Source organism: Martes martes (genome assembly GCF_963455335.1).
Source record: "Martes martes genome assembly, chromosome: 9".
In the NCBI taxonomy this organism is placed as follows: domain Eukaryota; kingdom Metazoa; phylum Chordata; class Mammalia; order Carnivora; family Mustelidae; genus Martes; species Martes martes.
Window position 1 is genome coordinate 108,945,441 of NC_137896.1, and position 18,731 is coordinate 108,964,171.

The following is an 18,731-nucleotide window of genomic DNA, read 5'->3' on the forward strand; positions in this document are numbered from 1 at the left end:
AGATTCTAATATGGTTAACTGCTTTTTTATTGTTGGACATAGTGTTCTGCTGTAGTAAAGAATGCTTTTATAAACATTTGTGCATAAATAATTGTACTTTTTCTCTTTAGCACTATTCCCCTGAAATGACATTACAAAACTCAGGAATTAATACATTTTTAAGGCTCAGGGTACATTTTACCAAATGCTTGTGTCAAAATACCCTTCCGCCAGCTGTGGTTGAGAATGTTCCAACTCCTGGCATCATGACCAGTGCTGAGCATCTCTTGAAAGAAAAAAATCCTTGCTAATTTGATGAGAAAACAGTATCTTACTGTAATTTTATTCACATTTCTGATTACTAGTTACCATGTATTTACTCTCCTGTTTTTCCTCTTCTATCAACAACTTGTTTCTGACCTTTGCCCATTTTTCCCATTTATCATCCGCACTAATGAAATTTTGCTTTGTAAAGTCTCCATTGAAGAAGCAATAAAACACTTACTAGATTTCACTTTATTGAATTGATTTAAGTATTTTATTTAAAGTAATATTCTGAAGATTATAGTTTATTGATAGGAAAAATATGAATCATACATGTTTAAAGATAATTTTGTACTGACATTTATGGGAACTTGATTTCTCCAAATAACATGATTAGTTTTGTAGTGCGACTATTGGAATGCATTCTGCAGAAATGTGGTTTTACCTTCAGATCTGAGCATCATACCCTTACATCAAAAAAGAAAAAAAGGATAATAAAAAAACGCAACTTGGATGAGTTTAAATTTTAGTAGACAACATCTGATTTGTTGAAGAGTAAGTTCTTTTATTTACCTCTTCAAGGAACTGGTTATTTTTTTCACTTCTCTCTGTGCATCTGTATCCTATAAAGAAAATACAAGTACACAATGAAATTTCACACAGTGCTATCCTGGGTGTTTTGAAGCAAACTTTGGTGGATTGAGGCGGTACTTTCTGAAGGACCATTATAAAGAAATTACAGATTTCTTAGATCCAGGCATTATTCAGATCTCTGAGAAGATGTGTCATGTGGAGAGCTAGTTTCAGGGTTCCTCCCACCAGGTCTAGAGTGGTGGGAATGCAGGGAAAAGAGAGCCTTCCGTGTAAGCGGACACACTTGATCTCACTAGCGTGTTAATGGTTAACACGGTTTTCTTTTTCAGCTGCACCATGTGGAAGAAGTCCCAGCCCTAGCAGCAGGATTTGAAGAAATCCGAGGTTCCACTGCAAGATCCAGGCTAGCAAAAACACCTCTCATTATTGACTTTAACAAGTAGTTTATATGTAAGACGAAAAACCATGTAATATGTTTTCTAGTACTGCAAATGTGTTGTTATTTCTTTAAAACGGGTGTGGAGGTTAGAAAGAGAGGTGATAAATTCAGATGGCAGGATACTCCTCTACATTTTTGCATTTTACAAACATTTATTGAGGGGCGCCTGGGTGGCTCAGTTGGTTAAGCTTGGGTCATGATCTAGGGTCCTGGGATCAAGCCCCCAGTCGGACTCCACGCTCAGCAGGGAGTCTGTTTCTCCCTCTGCCCCTCCCCCTGCTCCTGTTCTCTCTCTCTCAAATAAATAAAATCTTAAAAAAAAAAAAAACACCAAACATTTATTGAGCACCTAATTGGAAAAAATTTAAGGGATGTAACAAATTTAAAATGAACAGATGAGGAAAAATAAACAAAGTAATATTTGGAAGTAGCTGTTAGATTAAAAAAAAACTGGAAGTTCTTCAATAGTTTTAATCATAATGTAGTGTCTGATTAATAGGATGTCTACTTCTATCAAATCAATATTTTTTGAAGACTGTGAGAAAATATGACAAACAAATTTAGGGTATGAATGTATTACTTAAAAGAACTTATAAAAAATAAGCTGTAATCCCTGTTGATCTTTGTAACCCTATGGCTAGCTGATCGCTTGGCCCCTGGGAGTCCTGAATGGATGCCTGCTATTAGGGGTTTGATGCTGGAACATACAGTAACACTTCCCATTGATCAATTCCTAGGAATCCATTTCTTACAGAATAATGACATGAATGAGAGAATTATTTCAATTAGATGCCTAAAGAAATGAAAATGCACAAACCATAATGACAGATTAAAAATGAAGATCACAGCGTAGCAATATTTACACTCATGCCCCACAAAGAAGAGTTCCTCCAACCTCCACCCCAATTCAACTGGCACCGAATGTGCACACCCACACGCTCACACACACACATCCCTCCCATTTCACTCTTTCCCAGGGCTTCCATCCAAGTATTCTATTTATTTATGTTTTTATGTACAGAGGACCCTGGTAGGGCTTTTTAGCCCAAAAAGCCAGCTAAAACCACCACCTCCAATCATGCTTTCCTCTGTTATCATCCAAAATATAGGCCCTTTACACCCTCGATTCTCGCTGGTGCTCCTGATGCAGCTCTCCTGTGAATTCTCCTCTTTGACTCAACCTCCCACTCCCCCTCCCCCCGCCCCCCCCCCCCCCCCGGCCTTTTTCTCGGATGCTTCTACAGAGCTCCCTAGCACTCCTGTTAGGGGACGTGTTTTGAAGTCACTTTTGCATCACCGGTAATGCATTTGCTGAGAGAATATATTCTGGGGGGAAGGGGAGAGGATGACGGGTATTACTGGTGGAGGGGTGGGAGCCAATGGGGGAAAAGGATTGCCCTCTACCATTTCTTATAGTTGTTAAACTCCTAGTCACTCTCCCTTTACGTTTATTTTTACATGACTTCGGGATCTGGGTCACTCTCCACACTGTCTGCCGTCACTGTTGGAGACACCCTTGCCCCCATGGCCCGTGGATCCCAGCGCCCCAGGAGCTGGTCCCCTCATCTCTGATGTCCTCCTGCACCACCCCTGTGAGCACACCCTGGGCTGCATCGTGACCTAGAACCACTCTACCCCGGACACTGGCAGCCTGCTCTCTGAACACAACTGCCTATCTTATTGGGCCATCTATCCGATTATTCTCAATAACACCAATTTTTCAACTGCTACAGCTTTATTATTTCCTTCTTGTTCTCTGTCAGCTTCCTGTTGCTTTGACTTATTTTCTACCCACTTTAGGTTCTACATCCAGCTACTCTCTGAGTGAGAGAGCAAAACCCTTTCTCCCTCTGTGACGCCTGCCCTGGCTCTCCACCAACCGACAAGTCCACAAACCCGTCGAGTTTTCTACTGAGCCCATGACCAAAAAAAAAAAAGAAAAAAAAAAAGAGGACTGTGATGTGCTCTCTCTGACTTCCTCAGGACCTTATTCTATCAATTATCTCCTCTCTCCCCGGTCTTTCTCGAACCCTGCCTTCTTCGCTGGCCCTTTCTCATCATTTAAATATGCTCCCCTAGTTCCCATCTAAAAAAACATGATTTCTCAACTCCGGCACCACCTTAACCACCGCCTGACCATCCCCCTCTCTTCCCCATCATAGTATTGGAAGGGCGCCTACATGTACTGACTGCATTTCCGCACCTCTGGCACTCGGCACTGTCTCTGCTTCTATTGTTCCACGGAAACAATCTGGGTGAAGATCGGCAGTAACAGACATCATTAAATTCAGCTCATTCCAGTACTGACTTCTCCAGAGTGTCTGACAGAGCTGACCACGTCCACCATCCTTTGGCTTCTGAGGCCCCTGTGGCCACTTCTTTCCATCTCACTTGCAGCTTCCTTTTCCTCCTCCCCTTCTCTTATGTTGGTGTTTCTCAGAGTTGATCCTTGACCTGTTGGCTTTCAAATACTCTCACTTAACTGGGTGATCTCTGCCATCCTGGGGCTTCAGAGATCCGTTATATGACAAATATCAATCACCTTATGGATTGGAAAACCTCACAGACACAAACTCAAAAGGTCCATAACTGAACTCACCTTCTCTACCAAATCTGGTTCTCCAATGTTCCCTAGATCCTTAAAGGTACTACACTGGTCAGTTTCTAAAGGCAGAAACCGAGACCTCATTTTTGAGTCCTTTATCTCCTGGAAATTCAGAGTCTGAGTCTTGTAGACACTGCACCCACAAATCCGTTAAATCTGTGCTCTCCTCTCACTCCTCACTGCCATCACCTTAGTCCAGGTCACTGGCTCATGCCTGCTTTATTATAGGAATTCCCTAAATGGTACCCCTTCTTCCAGTTCTGCTCCCCTCTGAGCCAAGTCAGTCTCCACACGGCAGCTGGTGTGGCCTCTCCCGGATCTCATTGTGTTACTTGTTGCTTAAGACCCTGTAATGGGTTCCCCCTGCCTTTAAGAAAAAGGTACACAGGGTTCTCATCTCTTTCCTCCCTCTAGTACTCAACATTTCAGCCACATTGTACATTTGATTCAATGCTTTTAGGCATATTTCTCAATTACAAGCGTTTTAGTGTCTTATCAAGTAGGGCCACCCACATCGGTACCATCCAAGACACGTGAACCACATCGTGTGTGTTTATGGTCCATGTTTCCATTCCATTCACCTTTGTCATGTACATACATGTACATACATATTTTGACACTAATATAATCCTTAGATTATATTAGTTCCCCATTTTTGAGTTACATTAAAATTTGTTTTCTGATTGAACAAAGTCTTTGTAAATATGTTTAGAGCTGCATAAAGAATAGAAACTGGTCAGCTTTCCACAGTGAGGTAACAAAGGGAAAATGGCCTGATTACTCAGCATGTTTCATGATTTTTTGAAGACAAATACCAATGTATCAGATTTTTTATCATCAACTTTTATTAATCTACTGAGGAGGGATTATCTTATAGCCTATTGCATGTTACCAGATTCTGCCTTCTACATGTCCAAGAACGCGTTTCAGTTCTACATTTTTACACTGCATTATTTTCAGTGCCATAACATTTGCCAAAAGTCTAAATTATATGTTGAATTGTGTTCTAAAGCGCTCTTGATAGTTTTGTTCTCCAGTATGAGTTTTCTTACAGAAGCTGCAGATAAAGGCATTTCTACTTGGACTTGAAGCCTGAGGGACTCCCCAGTGTAAGAACTTGAAGGCTGACTAAGGTATGCGTGATCGCTGAAGACTTCCCTTCATTTGTGATACTGAGGGTGTTCAATACCGTGAGAATCCTCACGTGTCCTGGAATGTTACTCTGTGAGGAAAGGGTTTCTCCTCTTTATTTCACTGAATTGCTTCTCGAACACAAATTATCTGGTATTTCTCAAATGGCTTCCTCCTCCTGGTAAAGACTTGCTGTTTTCCTTCTTGCTTTCTGTGTTCTGTGTCTTCCAAGGCTTGAGCTTTGGCTGAAGGCTGTAGGGTGTCTCCCCCGTGGGGACTCTTGTGGAAAGGTTAACGCTGAGTCTGAAGCTTCTACATCCGTTACATGTATGGGGGTTTCTCTCCAGCGTGTGTTCTCATGATGGCTGAGGTTAGAGCATGGGCTAAGGGCTTTACCACGGAGATGACATTCATAGAGTTTCTCTGTGGTGCGAACTCACTCGTGCTGTTTGAAGGGTAAGTTGTTACTGGCGGCATTTCCACACCGATTACAAAGGGTTCTCCGGTGTGAATTCCTTCACAGAAACAAAAGTTATCTCTGCGGCTGAAGAGTTTGCCACATTTGTTACATTTGTAGGGGATCTCTCCAGTACCACAGACCAGTCAGTTGAGCGTGGCTCCCCATTCGCATTATATTCAAAGAGCTCTGCTCCAGTGTGAAATCCCTGCTCCTAAGGGGGAGAGGAGAGGCCGCTAACGGTCTGCCTACATCCACTCATCAGTTCATCTGTCCACATGTGGATTCTGTGCTGATCCTTCAGTGATAACCCCCGGTAGAAGTCTTTGCCACACTGGCTACACTCAGAGGGTGTGATACTCTCCCGTATTGAAGTTCTTCCCTTCGTAGCAGGTCAACTGCACAGCGATCTGATGAATTCTGAGGTCTTCATTACGTTTCAAGCACTCGATATAAATGGGCCATATTTGTGCACATGGCATCTTCTGAGGACTCGGGTTATGGTTTTGAGTTCAGGTTATTCTTTGCCTCCCCAGATTCAAACTATGCAGACCTTTCTGCTGAGACAGCACACTTCCTCTCTGCAAAACACTGTAGTTTTAAGTTCCGGGCATATAAAGTTGTTGACATGCAAGAATCTGGGCCCTAGAGCCCAAGGGCTGACATTGCCAATGTCAAGTGCAGTGTGATGAGCTTAGAGCTCCCTGAAAGGGACAGAAGACATGTCACAAATAACTCACACCAGGAAGAGATTACAAGTGCCACAAGAAGAAGCACTTATGGGAAAATATGTCAGTACTCTCTACCAAAAACTTTGGATAAGGAAGTCTCTCTCTTACTTATTCTTATTCTTAAACTTACATTCTTATGCTCCTGGCATTTGGTAATGACTGTCAAACATCAACTTGACTAGACTGGGTACAGCTTAAGAATGACTGATTCCAAACTGATGCTCTGACATCAGTTATTTTAAGAAAATTATTAAAAGGAGGTCTAAGAAACTTCTTTAAGGTGTTTTTAAGATCAACTTTAAAAATGCAACCGAGGCCACTGTATATCAAGAAGACTTAATGAATACAGTATTTCAGAATGCCGATGAATACAAGAGCTGACAGAGTAGAAATGGGGGACGTAAACAGGGTAGCACCCTCCCATCTGCAGCTCATGAAAATGTCTGTTTAGAGAATGGGAACAGTCTGTCCATCCGCTAGTGGCCTTATTAAGTTCTTTTAAAATGAACCAGGAAGAATCAATTCTCTAGACCTGGATGGCACAGATGAGTTAATCTATAAGAAATAAGTCCAAACCAGAAAGAAATAGGGCAAATCAGAATTTCTAACAAATGAGACCCTGGACAGCATTGCTGGGTTTCAGTAAGTGAACCACTCACTCCTCTGAGCTGTCGTGTTCCCTTAACAGGAAGGCAGGGTGAACATCTGTAGAATGATTCGATTTTATAAACTTATCTGAGAAACCAATCTCCTAATTAAAATTGGCCCGGTAATGGGTATTAAGGAGGGAACGGGTTGCATGGAGCACTGGGTGTTATACGTAAACAGTGACTCTCGGAACCCTGCATCAAAAACTAATGATGTACTGTCTGGTGACTAACATAATAACAAATAATAATAATTTAAAAATCAAACGTGAGGTCTTAATTAAGACGGAAAATTAAAGCAGGATTAGGATTTTATTGCTAAGAGTGGTGACTAGTAAGAGGGATGATTCTTAATCTGTGTAACAGTATGGAGATACAGCCCAGGATTTTAAACAACAGGTAACTTCCAAGAACTTGTTAGCCGGGACACACTCGTGTTTACTTGGAGCATTCCCGGCGTCCTCTTCTTCCTGGAGTTGTTCCTCGTATATTTTATTTACTGTCCTATAAGAGTTTGTCTTAGAAGAGCAATTAATTTCACTTCAAAATAGCACAGCCGTTTAAGAACAGTCTGTTTCTTTCCCAGATCAGCGCTTCCCTCGCTGTGACACACACCACCACATCCTGCTCCGTGCCCTGAGTGCTCGCACAGCCCAGGTCGGTAACTTGACCCTTCTTCCAGGCAGAGAACTCCCAGGCTGCTGGTGCGGTCATGACTTCATTCATCAAGCATTCTCACACTGCCTCAGACACAGGAATCCCTTTTATTTTAAAAATGGAATGCTTCTCGGGACCTGAGATTACCTTCCTGGGGTCAAGAAAAGTCCACATGAATAATAAAATACTGTAGTTTCAAGTTCTGGGAATACAAGGTCGCTCACGTGCATGAATCTGGGCCCTAGAGCCCAAGGGCTGACAGTCCCGATACCGAGTGCAGTGTGATGAGGGGCAGCCCCCTGGAGGGGACGAAAGACAGCTCATCGCTGGGAAGAGGTTACAAGTGCCCCGAGAAAGCAGTGCCCACGTCACGCAAGGTCATGCGAGGGAGAGCGCGCCAGGGGTCGGTGGCCTTCACTGTAATTCGTGGCTCTGCTGGACATTTTGCAAATGAACAGAATGGTCAGCAGAATCACTACTGGGGTGCACTTCAGTCAGGAAAACCTTACAGAGATCAGGGGTACTACAGATAACTCTCCGCAGCCTACTTACTAATTGAAAAAGAAACGGAGACATTCCTGACAGTACAATTAACTCCTTGAAAAAACCCCCCAAAAGACCAAACCTCCTAGAAAATGCAAACAGAAACATCACTGGGAAAAATAAAAAAGTAACATGGGACATATTTACTAATGCTGTTTTGCTTATTACCCAAGTATTTCCACAGCGCCCAGCTCTCTCAGTTACATTCATAATCAGTCCCACTTACTAGCATTAGTATTTTTGTTTGCGTGCTATTAGTCTTCTGATTCTTCCTGCCCGGACTCATGAGTGCTTGTCACATGCCAGGCCTGGCACCTGGCACTAGGAATAGGGGGGTGAACGAAACACACCTGGCTGAGACTCTCTTGGAACAATCACACCCATTACGAGGCAACCACAGCTCTGTAAATGATATGAAGGAAAAGCAAGAGGCGCTTTCTTGCCTGGGGGCGTCAAGGAAGTCTTTCCTAAGAAAGGACATTGGTGGTGAGGCTGGAAGGGTGAGTAGGAGTAAAGGTGGTGAAGGGAGTGAGGGCTTGAGTGGGAGTGTTTTGGGAAGAGGCAACAACAGGGCCTGGGGGTATGAGGCAGGCGAGAGCATGGTGCAGAGGTGAGGAGAGCAGGGAGCATACACCAGAGCCCTGAAGGCTGTGTTACACATTCAGGACTTTCAAGCAGGGAAGGGACAGACTGACGTTTGCTTAATCTGCTACCTTGGCTGCTAAGGAGAGTCAAGAACGACCTGTGTGGGCCAGTGGGAGGCTCCCACGTCGCAGTTCAAGTGAACTGGGGTGCTTTCCTGCTTGGAGTGGGGGCAGCAGAGCGAGAGGGCCGTTGGATGGCTCATGGCATGTTTTAGAAGAGGAAGTCTGAGAACTTGGGAACTGGGTGGGTGTCTGGGTTGGGGGTTGAGGTGTCAAGGATGATTCCTAGCATTCCCAACTGATGAATGAATGTGCCATTTAGTAGCTAGGAAGACGGAGAAGAGCAGATTCAAAGGCCTGATGACGAGCTGAGTTTGAGATGTCTGCGAAACACCCAGGTAGAGATGTCACACGGGAAGCAGAAAAGGAGGTCTAGAGTTCAGAAGGGAGGTCTAGAGATGCAAATCTGAGGACTGCTGGCAGGTAGATAGCATTTAGAAGTCATGGACAACAGGTTTGTGGGGAGGGAGGAGGAAAAGTGAGAGGAGAGGAGAGACTTAGGGACCAAGGACCAAACCTCGGGGGTCACGGATACTTAGCCCTTGCGCGAGAGCTGAACTGCACGCACAAGTAGTCGCATGTCACACCAGGCATCATACTTCATTATCATACTGTACTCTAATCTCAAATTCTAATAAGAATGCATAGACACCCAGTTTAAGATGACTGCATATAACCTAAGCAACATCATTCAGGAGAAATGGGCAAGTTGGTAGGGTCCCCATCACCGATATGGGGCAAGCAACCAGAGGGACAAAATCTGTTTTCTGCCCCCCAAATTCCATAAAATGTCTTCTGTGGGTAAGTGTTGCTACTGAGCCTGTGCTGTGTGCTCAGTGTTGACCAAAAGAACCCACTGAGGGTCGGAGAGAGAAGGACAGCCAACCCTGTAGGAAATCCCGAACCTAGGAGCCACCCGAGACCTGGAGCAGGTGATTTCTGGGAAGGCCCAGAGAGGGCTGGCCAGCCCCGTCTACAGACACGGGCATCCCCGAACCCTGAAGCTCCAGAAAGGTCTTGCTCTACTTCCCCATCATCTGTATTTCCCATGACTGTCCTGAACACCTCCTTCCCTCCAAGCACACAGATCTTCACTTTTCCATGAGGAGGCTTTGGTCATGACCTGTGACGTGCTTCTCTTACACCTCCACATCATCAAAAACCACCTCTGGTGCTCCTTGATCTCTTCTAGGTGGAAATAATTTCCATCTTCACTATTTCCATAACCAATTATTTGTACCTCTCTTAGCTCTTTAGGCTTTTCACCCTGAGCTACAATTATTTGGCTATCTAACCTATATTCTAGGCTATAAAGGGCTGTGGGCATGCCTTGCAAGTTTATATTTGAGATCACAACAAATATCAGCCACCAATGTGGCTCCAACAGAGAAGGAGAGGGCTGCTTATTTCTGAGGCATTTATTTCCCCACGCCACCCCTTTTTTAAAATGTAGGCTCCATACCCAGTGCAGAGCCCAACATGGGGCTTGAACTCATGACCCTGAGATCAAGACCTGAGCTGAGATCAAGAGTTGGACGCTTAACCGACTGAGCCACCTGGGCGCCCCTTGAGGCATTTCTTTTAGCTGTGATTCAGAGAATGATGTTTGCTGGTATGGAAGGAAGAAGGAAAACATTTATTTTCTTTTGTTCCCACAATACCAATATATGGCTCACAGGAACACAGACGGGACTGTTAACTCTGAAATTCTTAAACCAGAGCACATCCAGAACGCTAAATCAGTAAATAAAAGGGCAAGAATATGATAGTTTCTTCTTCATTAATGGTAGGTGTTCAAAGACCGAGAAAATGGTAATAAATTATTTTTAATCTCCTTCCTGCTAGAGGATAGCATCCCCTGCTGTGAGCTGAGGACTGAAGATGGCAGGCACGTGGACAGTCCTCTTGCTCCAAGGTGGGCAGCCTGCCTACTTGTCTGCTGCCTATCACAGCCTCACCATCAGCTCCCCAGAATGAGGCTGTCCTCCCTCCTTCCCCCAGTGGGGCTTAGCCTATTCCCTGCTGTCTAACACTTAACAGGCATTAGGGTATTTTAACTACTAGCCCATGATTTGTGTGTCCCTTAAAGATACTGGGAGTCTACTACAGCAGACTTTAAAACTTCATACTACATGTTAGTATGGAAGAAAAATCCAGACATTTCTAAGCCATATTTGAGGCCAGAAAAGGACTAATAAAATAATAGCCCTCATTGTCACTGTTGGGACTTACCTCTTTGGTAACACAAGGAAGCAACACTGCCAAATTACAAAACTTCACAGCGTTGTCTGTTTGTTCAAGATCGATGTAACACTAGAAATGAAAAATGGTCCATATGAAAGGCAAGCACAGTTTTACGGAAGGGACTCAAAGTGATCTTAGAAGAGTGGTCTTCCTGGGGCGCTTGGGTGGCTCAGTCTGTTAAGTGTCTGACTTTAGATTTTGGCTCAAATCATGATCTCAGGGTCATGGAATTGAGCCCCAAGGAGGGCTCTGCTCTCAGTGCAGGATCTGCTTGAGATTCTCTCTCTTCCTTAATAAATAAATAAAATCTTAAAAAAAATATTTTATTTATTCATTTGAGACAGAGAGAGCATAAGCAGGGGGAAAGGCAGAGGGAGAGGGAGAAGCAGGCTCCCCACAGAACTGGGAGCCGGAAGTGGGGCTCAATCCCAGGACCTGGAGATCACAAACTGACCCAAAGGCAGGCGCTCAACCACCTGAGCCACCCAGGCACCCCAATAAATAAAATTAAAAAACAAACAAACAAAAAAACCAAAAATAGTGGTCTTCCCTACCTTGGCCAAGAACAAGTAATTGGACTTAGAAAAACCAGGGTGTAGTTCTTCAACCTGATTTTAAGAGAAAACAGAAAAGAGAATACTGGGACAATATTAAAACTCGTTAACAACCACCGCCACCAGTAAAGAGGATATATTTCAATAAATCAAATACTAACCAAACTGTCCTAAAAATTTAGGTTGACTACCTTACATCAGAATCATTTTATCAGTTCAAGTACCTTTTGAGTGGAAATAGAGCTTTCGAGATTATCCATTAAAATGACGTTATTATCACGTTCATAAAGCTTACAAAACAATGCGATACTTTGAGGTTTCAGGATTCCTTTGTATAACTTATCCTTTCTCTTTTTCTCCTTTCAAAAACAAGAACAACTGGTGATACACTTTCCCAGGACATCCTATACAATTCACAATCTATTTAGGAACTACGCAGAGGATGACTGGTATCCCATGACAAGCCTCCACTGCATTAGTATTTGATTTCTTAGGACTTCAACACATCCCATGAGTTGAATCCTATCCGGAGTCCATCGCATCAAGTATTTTTAAAGCAAATACTGACCCATGAAACAACTAGTCCAAGTAGCAGACCTACATGCAGATTTTAATAAGTGGGTATGATGGAGACACTTTACTCCTCATCTACTAAACTCTTACGCACCAGTTCCCTTTCTAGAGCTCTGGTAAATAAGAATGTCTTCAGGCATCTGGCATGGCCACTAGAAAGCACTTCTTAGAACCTAAGTCAATCTTCGGTCAGGGTCGCCTTCTGCAGTTGCAAGGGCCAATGCAAATATAAGCCCCTAGTCTGACCCTGGAACCCAACCCAGAGAGATATACAACCCAACAGAAGAAGGTTACTTTAAAAAATTTACAAAGATATGCTTGTTTTACAAGATACAAATAATATGGACATTTAAAAAATTAAAATGTGAAAGTTTCTTTGTTCTAATTTTATTTTCGATTTCAGTCTCATTCCTCAGGGGTAACCGCTATCAACAGTTGGCCATGCATCCCACCAGACCTTTTACAAGTACACACAAATTTAAAAAAAAAAAAAATCTGCTTTTGAAAAAAAAAATTAATATGGGACCATTTCTATGTATTGGTCCAAATCTTTTCTTCCACAACATATCACAGGTACATTTTTGTGTTAACATACACAGATCTACCTCATTTATTTCTTAAGAGCTGTATTTCATAATACACATATGATGTAATTAAATTAAAAATCCTCTATTAGACATTTTTTTACTCTTACTAATAATGACTGATGAACACATTTGCTCCTGTCTGCTTGTGCACATGTGGAATTATGTCTGTAAGAGAGATTCCTAGAAGTTGAATTGCTGAGTAAAAGGATACATACATTTTAAAGATGGATGCTAATGGAGGGGAATCTGAGACCCAGGTACTCCTCTGCTGAGGAGGGCACATCCTTGGTAAAGGACATTTACTTTCTATAAAATCCAAAAGGCAAGGGTCCTAGGAGGAGGAGGAGGAGGAAGAGAAAGTCTCTTGGGCTGGGGAGCGAGACTGGGTGTCAGTCTTTAGGACCAAATGGATGAACAGTGTGTGGATTTGGCCAAGAACCTGTGAGTGAGACCGCAAGGCTGCCGACAGATGCAAGGACATTGTCAAGTGCAGTCCTAGTCAGAGCCTTGAAAAGCCCACAGGGCCATCCACAGTGCTGTTGGATTCTGGTTCTGTTGCTTCTCTCTTGTCCAGTTATTTCCATCTCAACTCTTACTCTTTGAGTCTACTAAGTGTATTTCTTAAATCACTCTAATAAGACCTCACTTAAACTTTGTTCAATTGTACCTTCTTCTATGTCCAACAGTTGCCCTGCTCTGCCCAAATCCTGTCTGGAAAACTTGCTCCAACATATGAGCATATGCAGCTTCTTCTTTTTTTAATGTTGACATTTTAATTCTGCATACACACCTTAGCACTTATGTTTAATTAACCATAATAACTATAAATTAGAACATCTCTTTTTGTGCTCGTGGTTAAAAAGAAGCAGCAGCAGCCAAAGGAACATAGGTTACCGACAATACGAACTTCCCCAAATGGAGCAGATTCTGACATTTTACCAAAGGGCTTACCTAATAACAAGGAAGGTAGTGTTGCTCAGTAGAATGTTCTGGTTAGGCAGCAGTTTCTAGCTAGGCTTTTAGAACACTCTAAAATAATACTCTATAATAATACAGTAATATAATAACAATATACTCTATAATAATATAATGCAATAATAATAACAGTACTCTGTAATAATACAGAATATTGTAGTTAACTTGGTCTTGGTTGTACAAGTTCCCTGGAGGCCGGAGCTTGTTGATCATTTCTGTATCTGTTACCAGGTATGTGCTCAATAAACATTACTGAATAAACTAGTAGTGTTTTAAGAACATCTTATAACCTCAGACAGTTACCCTCCACCATATCAGGACACAGATGAAGGCTTTGCAAGTGGTAAAACCACTAAGGGGGATCCAGGGATCATATGTTGCAAACAGCAGGGGAGACCAGGGCCATCAATTCCCCAACACTGCTACACCTGTTATCCTATTACACATACTCAAGACACTGGGCTCTCAACCATACCATGGGCTGCACAGGAAGAGCTCTGAGAGCTTTAAAAACACTGATCAAGCTTTTAAAATACTTCCCTTATGACCCAAGTCCATTCCTTTTGCTAAGGTAACTTAGCAAAGTAACTTTAAAACATGTCAACCTAAAAGCTTGCATATGAATATTCATAGAAGCTTTATTCATAATGGCCCCAATACTGGACACAATTCTAATGTACCAATAGGCAAATGCATAAGCATACTGTGGTATGTCCACAAAATGGATTATTATTGGGCAGTAAAAAGGAACTGCTGATACACCAATAAAATGAGTGAATCTCAAACATTATGTTGAGTCAAGGAAGCCAGATACACAAAAATACAAGCTCTATGATTCCATTTATTAAAATAGGCTAAACTAAATCTAAACTAATCTATAGTGACAGAAAGTAGATCAGTGGTTGCCAGGGGCAGAGGGTGAGGGAAATTGACAGCGAAGGCACAAAGATAACCCTTGAGGGTGATGGAAATGTTCTATATCTTAATAGATATAGAACATCTATATCTATTATAGATTGATATAATTTAGATCTATATCTATATCTATATCTACATCTATATCTATTATATATATAGATATATATATCTATATATATAATATATGTATATATTATATACATATATATAATATATGTATATATTATATAATAATGTATATATAGATCTATATTAGATCTATATCTACATCTATATCTATTATAGATTGATATAATTATTGTCAAAATTCAGTGAACTGTATACTTAAAATGGGCAGATTTTATTATGTATAAACTATACCTTAATATATTCAAACATCCTGAAATAATTAGTCCGGGCTGTGGCCTGGGCTGGCATTTTTTAAAGGTCTCCAGATGATTCCAATGTTTAGCCGAAAATGGGAACCACTGCTGGAGGGAACCATGCCAGAATTCTGGATGAGATGGGAAGCATGCAATAGTTGGGAAGAATTCGCACAGGGGATTCAATGATGACTCCTGGTCTACAACCACCTCCCGAGATGCTGTGACACTGAGGAGGATCAGACTTCACCAGTTATAAGAGCAAAATAATAGCAGCTAACATTTACTTTCAGTTAGAGAACTTAATGTGCTAGACCCTGAGCTAAGAAATGTTACATGAACTACTTTATGTATCGTCACAAAAACCACATAAAGTAGGTGTTATTACGCCTGCTTTACAGACGAGGAATTTAAGATTAAGAGAAATAAAGAAACATGGCTAGGTCATATAGACAGGAAAAGACTTAGGTCTCAAACTGTCTGATTCTAATGCCAGTGCTCCAGATCTCTACAGGACTGAGCTGGATGGCCTGGGGACACATTCCTGGCCCCTGTGAACCCTCTTTGTGGGGACAGAGTTGGGGACAGGACTTCTAAAGTCTGGGGTCCAAAACCCCAACTTGCTGCTGGGACCAAGGTTCCGGACTCCCCTTGGGTATGGGACCGAAGTTCCTTCCCCCCAACCCCGCAGTGTTCTTACTTCCCCCCGAGCCTTTGAACTTAGCACCTTGGGCTCCTCAGGGCACTTCGCTGTGGCAGTCGACACAGGGAGAAGCTTTCCTTAGGCCTTCTCACTCCCTCAACAAATACCACAAAATGCATTTTCAGACAGAATTTAAGTCATGACTGAATGGTGAGGTTCCCAAGATGGTTTGCCAAGGTGTATACAATTTAATGGGGTTAAAATTCTATGACCTTTATTGGGCTTACTAGGTGCACGGCACTCTCTAAGCAATTTCCTTGTATTAACTTATTGAATCTTCACAACAACACTATTGAGTCAGGTACCATTATCTCCACGTCACTGATTACATGGAGAGAGAAGTTAAGAAACCAGTCCAATGTTAATCAGTTGGTAAGTGGTAGAGCTGAGATTTAACCAGGTGGTCTGGTTTTAGAGGTTGCAATCCTTACCTCTACATTATTGGGCCTCTGATTATTTATTTTATCTGGGTAGTATTTCAGGTACATTAGCACCTGAAGAACTTCTGTGCAATGTCCTGAAAACCTGAGCCCCCATTTATAACTTTGATACTATGAAGAAATGAGTTTCAAGTCCAAATGACATTTTTCCTAATTAGCTTAGCACCTTCTATGAACTACCTTAAATATACCATGATCTATAGTCTTATAAAATATAAAATGAAAGAACTAATTCTCAGTGGTAGATAAAAAAGGTGAAGAAATGGGGATGACACAGCCTTAGACTACATGCATATTTTGGCCTGCCATTGTGTGACAGTAGAAAAAAATTAAGTTCCTTGCTTTCCTTTTTTATAAAATAAAAAAGATCACATTAAATAAAAAAATAAGACACATTTGTCCCCTGCGCTTTTAAACCCTGCACTCTTTTCTAATGGACTCATGCTTGATCTCAGAACACTTATTTTTTCCACAGGGCATTTGTAGATAGCCGCTAACCATTCAATCAGAAATGGAAAGTGCAATGAAATCTACTGTGATCTTAGAATATATGTTTTCTAAATTCCCTCTTAGTTCTACAAAATCAAACCCTAAGATACAACAAAAAAGTATGAGTATGTATAATACGTTGGACAATACAGTTTAGAGCCTGATTTTTGTCTACATTGTTACAAATCTGAAAAGGTAAATAAGGAAAGAAAAGGCATCTGAGTGTCTGTAAGATTCCATAATTGCTCCCAGAGAAAGATAAAGGGATTAGCCCACCAGGAACTTGATTATATACACACGCACATTATTACTGTTTAGAGTTTTATCAGCATTGCAATTATACATTTTAAGACAGGAATGAAAATACTGGTTTGGTCTGATGCCCTGTGTTCCACAGAACTGCCTGCAACTTATGGAAAATAGTAACTCTCCCCTTTGGTTTTAGTTCTTCAAGATTGAACTGCTTCTGTATTAGGCTAATTGGGAGTATTTAGGAACAAGTCTAATAATCAGGGCATGAATGCTTTTGTACATACTCACACGACCTGGAGAGAAAACTCTTGGATTTAGTGGCAAGGGCTGTGCCCCTCGGACCTAGGGCATAACTAGCTGCTCTGGGAAGCAGTCTGGACACCTCAAAACTAGGATTCAACCTGGGGCTTTTGTCAGAGATCTACGCATGGAGAAGCATAGGAGGGATTGGTGCAGGTTGGAGCCAGTATGATACTAAAATAACAGACAGACAAAATATACCTTAAGGAAATTTTGCAAAGCTTCTTCTACAGTTGAGGATGGTATTTTTCCAAACAGAGTAGCGGCCATCTTTTTCTCAATCCAGCTCAGTTTTGAGACCTGCAAAGAAGGAGGCGACATCATTCTTAGAAAGCTGATCACCTTTTGAATGAACCGTCTTTCCTCAGATGTGCATGTCCAGGTGTATATGGATGTATATGCATAGAATATGTAAATATAAACATCTCCATAAATAACATATATGACAGAGATCATCTTTATGGTATTAATATTTTACCTTCCCTTTTTTATAGTTCTAACAAACTGTGAGCTCTAAAAGCACTGGTTACCAAATCAATCTGAAATACGGTAAGATTTGTGTTCAGACGGAGAAAGGGATAGGGAATACTGCTGATCCTGTTTGTTTATATGATTCAAGATTCTGAGATGACCACACAGTATTTCTTTTCAGAGTGTAGGACCTACCAGTCCCCACCGTGGGGTTCCTTCCTGCCTACCCTCTACGGCCAACCTGACCCAGAACACAGCATCTCAGAAATGTAAATAGAAGAAGGATCTTTAACCCAGAGGGAGTACAGAGTGAGGGCCCAGGATACATATTTACAATTCAGGAGAAAATTTTTTTAACCAATAACCACCAAAATCAAAATTCATATTATCATTTATTCTTTGCTTCCTCCCCCCCCCATTTTAATTCCAATGTGGTTAACGCACAGTGTTCTGTTCTCAGGTGTACAACACACTGATTCCACAATTCCGTATATCACTCGGTGTTCTACAAGAGAAGTGTGCTCTTCGTCCCCCTCATCTACCTCACTCACCTCACCCCTGATAACCAGCTATTTATTATCTGTAGTTAAGAGTCTGTTTTTTGTTTGTCTCTTTTTAGTTCCCTTATTCATTTGTTTTTGTTTCTTATATTCCACATATGAGTGAAAGCATATGGTGTTTGTCTTTCTCTGACTGCCTTATTTTGCTTAGCATTATAGTCTGGGTCCAACCATGTTGCTGCAAATGGCATGACTTCATTCTTTTCTATGGCTGAGTAATATTCTATTATATGGTATACTATACCACTTCTTTATCTATTCATCTATTGATGGACACTTAGGTTGCTTCCATAATTTGGCTATTGAAAATAGGTTACAATAAACATTGGGGTCCATGTATCACTTTGAATTAAAGTTTTTGTATTCTTTGGGTACTCAGTAGTGTGATTACTGGATCACAGGGTAGTTCACCAGTTTCCATTCCCACCAACAGTGCACAAGGGTACCTATTTTTCTACATCCTCATCAACAGTTGTTATTTCTTGTGTTTTCGATTTTAGGCATTCTGCTAGATGTGAGGTTATATTTCATTGTGGTTTTGATTTACATTTC

At 41.6% G+C, this 18,731-nt stretch overlaps 1 protein-coding gene across 2 annotated transcripts in view; it reads right to left on the reverse strand.

Annotated features, from left to right (window-relative positions):
- Positions 1-482: 482 nt before the first annotated feature.
- The window catches only part of RMDN2 (regulator of microtubule dynamics 2), a 70,306-nt gene continuing 52,057 nt past the window's right edge, over positions 483-18,731 (reverse strand). For both annotated transcript variants that reach the window (XM_080814586.1, XM_080814587.1), the window contains exons 9-13: positions 17,350-17,448; positions 11,550-11,603; positions 10,984-11,064; positions 817-866; positions 483-710 (exon numbers count right to left, since the gene is read on the reverse strand). In XM_080814586.1, the coding sequence (XP_080670712.1) occupies positions 704-710; positions 817-866; positions 10,984-11,064; positions 11,550-11,603; positions 17,350-17,448 (291 nt within the window). In that variant the 3' untranslated portion in view covers positions 483-703. The remainder of the gene's footprint in view (positions 711-816; positions 867-10,983; positions 11,065-11,549; positions 11,604-17,349; positions 17,449-18,731) is intronic.